This window comes from Lipotes vexillifer, unplaced genomic scaffold (genome assembly GCF_000442215.2).
Source record: "Lipotes vexillifer unplaced genomic scaffold, Lipotes_vexillifer_v1.1 scaffold835, whole genome shotgun sequence".
In the NCBI taxonomy this organism is placed as follows: domain Eukaryota; kingdom Metazoa; phylum Chordata; class Mammalia; order Artiodactyla; family Lipotidae; genus Lipotes; species Lipotes vexillifer.
The window spans coordinates 92,627-98,791 of record NW_006774135.1 but is presented as its reverse complement, the minus strand read 5'-3'; the positions used below and the strand labels follow the sequence as shown (position 1 = coordinate 98,791).

General features: G+C 65.8%; 2 protein-coding genes across 2 annotated transcripts in view; both read right to left on the bottom strand.

Moving 5' to 3' along the window:
* The window catches only part of PLEKHN1 (pleckstrin homology domain containing N1), a 10,744-nt gene extending 9,506 nt beyond the window's left edge, over nt 1-1,238 (bottom strand). Inside the window, exons 1-2 of the mRNA XM_007448902.1 lie at nt 1,156-1,238; nt 957-1,056 (exon numbers count right to left, since the gene is read on the bottom strand). Coding sequence (XP_007448964.1) covers nt 957-1,056; nt 1,156-1,238 — 183 coding nt within the window. The remainder of the gene's footprint in view (nt 1-956; nt 1,057-1,155) is intronic.
* Nucleotides 1,239-2,729: 1,491 nt separating this feature from the next.
* The window catches only part of KLHL17 (kelch like family member 17), a 5,165-nt gene continuing 1,729 nt past the window's right edge, over nt 2,730-6,165 (bottom strand). Inside the window, exons 5-13 of the mRNA XM_007448901.1 lie at nt 6,008-6,165; nt 5,415-5,531; nt 5,021-5,234; nt 4,598-4,742; nt 4,346-4,513; nt 3,838-3,926; nt 3,682-3,755; nt 3,300-3,481; nt 2,730-2,958 (exon numbers count right to left, since the gene is read on the bottom strand). The exon at nt 6,008-6,165 is cut by the window's right edge and continues 4 nt beyond it. Coding sequence (XP_007448963.1) covers nt 2,730-2,958; nt 3,300-3,481; nt 3,682-3,755; nt 3,838-3,926; nt 4,346-4,513; nt 4,598-4,742; nt 5,021-5,234; nt 5,415-5,531; nt 6,008-6,165 — 1,376 coding nt within the window. The remainder of the gene's footprint in view (nt 2,959-3,299; nt 3,482-3,681; nt 3,756-3,837; nt 3,927-4,345; nt 4,514-4,597; nt 4,743-5,020; nt 5,235-5,414; nt 5,532-6,007) is intronic.

The following is a 6,165-nucleotide window of genomic DNA, read 5'->3' as shown; positions in this document are numbered from 1 at the left end:
AATGCCGCTTGGGACTTGTTGGAAGTGCTCTGTCCACTTCTCTGAGGCAGCCTGGTCTCTGAAGCCAGCACTTGGCCACAGGGAGCCCAGGACACCCCACGGAGGAGAGGGGACAGCCCGACTGGGACACTTGGGAAGCTGGCTCGGGAGCCCACACCAGCTGCTGTGAGGGCCGAGGGGCGCAGGGCAGCTGTCTGGGGCAAGGACCTGGGGGGTCACTTCCCTCACACCCCAGGGCCTCTGCACACAGCAGAGCCTTGCCCCACCCCTTGCCATGCTGGGTTAAAGGGTGGGTGTCTCTCCCCCTCGGCCAGCTGGGCAGGGGCTTGGGGGTGGCGTTCAGCTCGGGGTGGCCTGCCGTGTGCTTGGGAGCCGTGTTCCTGTGGCGGGGCCTGGGGGTGGGGCGCAGGGGCTGCTGTGGGATGAGGCAGCGGTGGACACTGAAGGGACACCCCTTGGAGAAACCGGGGCCGAGGGTAGGGGGGAGGCCGGCTCACTGTGCACCTGAAGCCCCTAACTCTCGGGAGTGACAGGGGGGCGTGGTGGTTCATGGCCCCGTCACCAGCCTGACACCCGTGCCCATATGGCAGCAGCCACGACACGCGTGCTCGTCCAGCTCCAACGTGCCCAGACACGCTGTCCTGGGCCCGGGGCCCGTGGCGGGGGGCGGACACCAGGGCCCCGGGGCAGGGCTGGCGCGTGGCCAGGCGTGGAGGCCCCGCCCCACCACCCCGCTGACTCAGGGCCGGGCCTCAGTTTCACTCTGCTCAGACTTTCGGCCGACGAGCTTCCCAGGGCAGGGCTGCACCTATTTCCTCCCCGTGCCGTGGACTTGACTCCCCTGGTCCGACGGGGAAGACCCCGGGCCCAGCACAGGCAGGACACACACGCGCGGTCACACGCAGACCACCACTGCCACGCCCCCTCGAGCCAGGGCTCACTGGCCGGCTGCTCACCGTTCCAGGGATGAGGCGGAAGATCTTGTCGGCAGTGGTGCCCCCATCCGGACTGGCCTCAGTGCCAAACAGGCCGACCAGCTTCCGGGCGCCGTCCTCTCTGGGAACAAGGGAAGGGGTGCTCACAGCCTGGCCCCCGAGGCAGACTGAGGGAGATCCTGTGACCGAGTGGCCGCAGCTGTACCCTGCCCCACCTCACCTATTTCCCTTCAGCGAGGGCTTTCTGGAAAAGGAGGCTCGGAGCCTCCTAGGAGCCTGAGGGACACAGTGGCTGTTCCCCATGGGCAGCGGTGGCAGCCGGCCCGAGTAGAGCAGGTCGACAGGTCTGGGTCCCTCTGTCCCGAACCTCCTGCCCCAACTCCTGGGGCGGGGCTCTGGGGCGGCCTGCCCTGTACCCAAGGGCCGGGGAGGCGGAGCCTTTCTGGGAGGGACCTGGCCCCCACCTGAGGCTGAGCTGAGCCTTTCAGTTCCCTGCCCGGGGTCCTCCACACGCGCCAGCTAGCAGGGGGCGGGGAAGGCTCCCCTCCTCTCACCGCCCCGTGAAGAGCCCCCAGTCTGTACAGGAGGGGGTCCACAGGCCAGACTGTGATTGCATCAGACTGGGGGTGCCTAGAGCTAGAGCTCCGTGAGCCCAGGCATCCCCTTCCAGACCTCCCCACCGTGTGAGCACACATCCTGTTTCCACCTAAATGCCTGTTGCTGAGTCACCAGTGACTGCAGGGGGATGTGTGCTTACTCTCAGCTGTTGAAGCAGGAATTTGCAACTGGGTCAGGGGAAGCCAGGACCCTCCCGCAGCCTCCTCTCTTGCCTCAGTCCAATCCTCACCCCAGATCAAGGTCAGGGTCCCCAAGGCTTAACCAGAATCCAGGAGGGAGGCCATGACCCTCCCAGGTGCGCCTGGGACAGCCATGGTGAGGGGGAATGCCACGCATAGCCAGGAGTTAACACACTGGCCACCACAGCCCTGCCCCTGGATGTGATGGTGCTGCCTTCAAGCCCCCAGGTGCCAACACAGCATCTCGGCCCAGCCACATAGCCACCCCAGGCCCTCCTGGTCACCGCAGACAGGACTCTGAAAGACAGAGATGGACACTCAGCCACAGGCCCGCAGAGCCCAGGAAACATGTTTATTGTTCAAGTGGTTCATATTGCTGTATGCGGCCTGCGATGCACGTGTGCCCAGCTCAGTGCAGGATCCAGAAATGACACCACAGTCACAGGAAGGAAGCCCAAGCCCACGCGGCCCCCCCCCCCCCCGCCGGGAGTGTGCCTGGCTGGGCGAGGCAAGGAAGTGTGCAAAGCGCAGGCTGGGGGTCTGCACCTGCTCAGAAAGCGCCCCCCCCATAACTGCTCTGCATCACCCCTCGGTCCCTCCAGGTCTAGAGAGTCCAAGTTGGCCCCTTAACCACGGGCAACGCCAGTGTCCACCCTGTCGCTCCCTAGTGCCCCCAGCACGGTGGGAGGACACCCAGGAGGGCAGCTTGGTCCCAGACAGGACACTTCAAAAATAAACGAAGAAACTGGCAGCTGCAGCCTGCTCACCACCAATCAATAAATAAACGAGTGAATAAATAAATGGCACACGCAAACAAACACTGAGGAAGGAACACAGAAACCCGCGGCCTAGACGCGCGGAGACTGGACAGACGGCCCCGGACGTTCCTGGTGGGGGCCGAGCCCCGCCCCACGCGCAGAGGAGGCAGGCGCTGGGCCCAGGGGGCTTAAGGCACGTGGGAGGCCGCGGGCGGGTCTCTGCGCAGCCGCACCACGGGTCAGAGGCTGGTGGACGACACGGACAGCGTGGGCGAAGAGGGCGGCGGGAAGTTGAGCAGCTCGAGCACTGCCACGCCCACGCTGCTGCGCCGCGTGAACATGCAGGACGCGGCCACCCACTTGTTGGTCCTCGGGTTGTACTTCTCGATGGAGTTGAGGCTGGAACTGCCGTCGTTGCCCCCTACGGCGTACAGCCAGCCGTCCATGGACACCAGGTCGTGTGTGCTCCTGCCGGCAGGGAGGGCGGGGAGAGGGAGGGGGCGAGGCTGGGGGTGAGGAGGGCGCAGGGCCGGGTCTGGGGCGGTAGCCACCTGAGGAGCCTGATCAGGGGGCAGGGCCTTGGGAGGTATCCTGGGGGCGGGACGGATGGGTGGGGGAAATGAGCCCGTGAGGCGGGGCCTTGGCATGATGGGGGCGGAGCCTTGGAGCAGTGGGGGCGGGGCCCTGGAGGGAGAGACCTGGGAAGGAGGTGGGGGCACATGCCGTGCAGGGGTGAGAGCCTGGGACACATCTGTCGGGGTCGGGGGTGCAGACCGCTGTGGGGGTGACAGGTGTGGGGACCAGCACACCTTCGGATGTTCATGGGCGCCACACTCTCCCAGGCACCCGCCTTGGGGCTGTATCTCTCCACAGAGTTGAGGCAGCTGGTGCCGTCATTGCCACCAGCCACGTAGAGGGCCCCCTCCAGCACCGCCACACCCGCGGAGCTGCGCCGGCTCAGCATGGAGGCCACGGGCGTCCAGGAGCTCACCTGCGGTGGAGGGACGGGCTGGGGGCAGACCCACTACCAGCCTCCCTCCATCTCCGCGTGCAGGACTCTAGTCCAGGGTGGGGTGTCTGTGGGACAGGGTGGATGTAACGGGATGGCCCTCCAGGGGATGGGGGTGGCCAGAGAGTGGCGGCCCGCAGCAGCTGTGGGGAAGGGGGGCGTGTGGTTGGGGTGTTTCGCACCTGGGGCTCGTACTTCTCCACGGTGGCCAGGTGTGACGAGCTGTCATAGCCGCCCACGGCATACAGGTTCCCGTCTGCAGGGAGTCAACACACCCGTGGTGCACCTGCTGTGTGCGGGGGTCCCCGGGGTGGGCGCTATGCGAATCAGTCACCCACCGAGCATGGCCACGCGCACATATCGCCTCCGGGTGCTCATGGCGGCGATCGACGTCCATGTTCCCGTCAGGGGGTCGTAGCGCTCGGCACTGTAGACACCGGGACGGCCGCTGACCTTGAGCAGTGGCAGAAAGGCAGTCCCGGCCCCAGGACCTGCCCTCCCCCGAGGAATGACTAAAGTTCTGTGCTAGGCAGTCACGGCGGCTGACCCCAGAGTCCCACTGGAGCAGGAAGCAGGGCCTACTGGGTGGACACAGGCCACAGGCTACCTGGATAATGCTGGGCAAGTGTCCACCTGGGCCCAGCCCCTGGCCTGGTGGGAAGGACGCCAGAGAGGAAAGAAGGGGCCACTGGGTGAGCCAGGATGAAGAGGCACAGGGGACCCTGGTGACCTGACTCAGGCAGGGTCCCCCTTGGTTCCCCTCAGGCAGGACCTCTGCGGTCCTGATGCAGCCACACCTGCTGAGCCAACCCTGAAAGGCCACCCGACCCTGACCCCAGCCACTACCTGTTGAGGCAAGAGGCCCCATCGTAGCCACCGGCTGCATACAGGAGCCCGTGCAGGGCAGCCACACCCAGGCAGCTGCGCCTCGTGCCCATGGACACCTCAGGCTGCCAGGTGTTGGTCACAGGGTCGTAGGACTCTACGGTGGCCAGGTCTGAAGTCCCATCGTAACTAGGGGAGGGGTTCGCTGCCGGTCAGGGTTGGCCCAGTGGGCACATGCCAAGCCCCTGACCCGAGCCCAGCCCCCACTCTTACCCGCCCACAGCATACAGCCGGTTCCCGACTGCCGCCACGCCCACCCGGGCCCGGCGCGCGGACATCGAGGCCACCACATGCCAGCGGTCAGCGCGTGTGTCATACGCTTCACAGTCGCCGTGGATGGCGAACAGGCTCCCACCACCTAGGCAGGGGGAGGTGACGGGGCAGGACAAGGGCCCAGGGACGCAGTGGGCTAGGAGGCTCTAGCACAGCCCGAGGCTGAGGGACTGGAGGCTCCAAGGGCAAGTGGGGCCAGTGACTGGTGAGCAGGTCACACCGTGGTGGATGGAAGAGCAGGTGTGGGGTGAGCGCAGGGTGGCCACAGCACGGGGTGGGGGGGCTTGTGCTGGGCTTGTGGGTAGGGACACGGGGCACAGGGCAGGGATGGGGGACTGGATGGGACAGGACGGGTGGGCGTACCCACAGCGAAGAGCACAGGGCCAGCGCCCTCACAGCGCCGGGGTCGGGTGCGGCTACTGCCCAGGACGCCCCTCTGCTCGGGCAGCAAGTGGAACTTGAGGGCCTCAATGAGTAGGTCCTTGCAGTCCGGGTGGTGCCGCACCAGGCTTTCGGCGTCCACGTGGCCCAGCAGGAAGTCCCGGCTCAGCAGGGGCAGGCGTACACACTTCATCAGCTGGGGTGTGGTAGCAGGCCTGCTACGGTCAGGCCTGCTCACGTGTCCTGGACCCTTCTCAAGACACGTGCCTGCATCACCCCTGTGGGAGCTCTGGGCACAGAAGGGCCCAGGCACGCCTGATCCTCAGTCACTGCATCCCCTCCCAATCACCGCAGGCCCCCCAGCGCCTGGCCTCACCCGAGGAACGTGCTGCCTCCGGGTATCCACGTCGTGCTTGACCCAACTCAGGACGGCACGGTAGACGTCCTCCTCTGAAGGCACGTTCAGGCTGTCGCTAGAGACCAGTTCCAGCACCTGGGGGTGGGGACCCTCAGACCTGAGATCTGGGGAGGGGCCTGGGGACCCATGGAGCCCTGAAGGTGCCTGGGAGGGAGAGTCCAAGGGGGCCCAGTGTTCCTATGAGGAAGAGCCAAGCAGGGTCAGGAGTCATAGACCCAGTTCCCAGAGGCCTAGCCCCAGAGCAGTCCTGGGAGTAAGGAACCAGGCACGGGAGACTGTAGGCAGGTGTGTGATCAGAACAGGAGTGTCAGGTATCAATGGTGATGGCTTGTGTGGGGTTAGAAAACGGGGGTGGGGGGTTCCCAGAGGATGGGTGGCGGGGTTGGAACGTCAGTCAGAGACTGGAGATAAAGACTAAGGAGCAAAGGACCGGGTCTTATGGGCCCAGATGATGGGGGCCAGGGGGGCCAAGGCTGGTACTGGGGTCTGGCGATTGGGTCAGGGTCGGGGTCGGAGTCAAGGTCCAGGCTGTGCTCCAGCTGCCACGTTACCTGCTTCAGCGGCAACAGCATGAACTCCTCAGTCTTGGCCACGTCCACGAAGTGCTGCAGCACGTACCTGTGTGCCGCCTTGAGCAGGTCACTGCACGAGTGTGTGTCGGCGAAGCCCCGGATGCCCAGACAGTTGGAGGGGTCGAGCTGACTCAGCA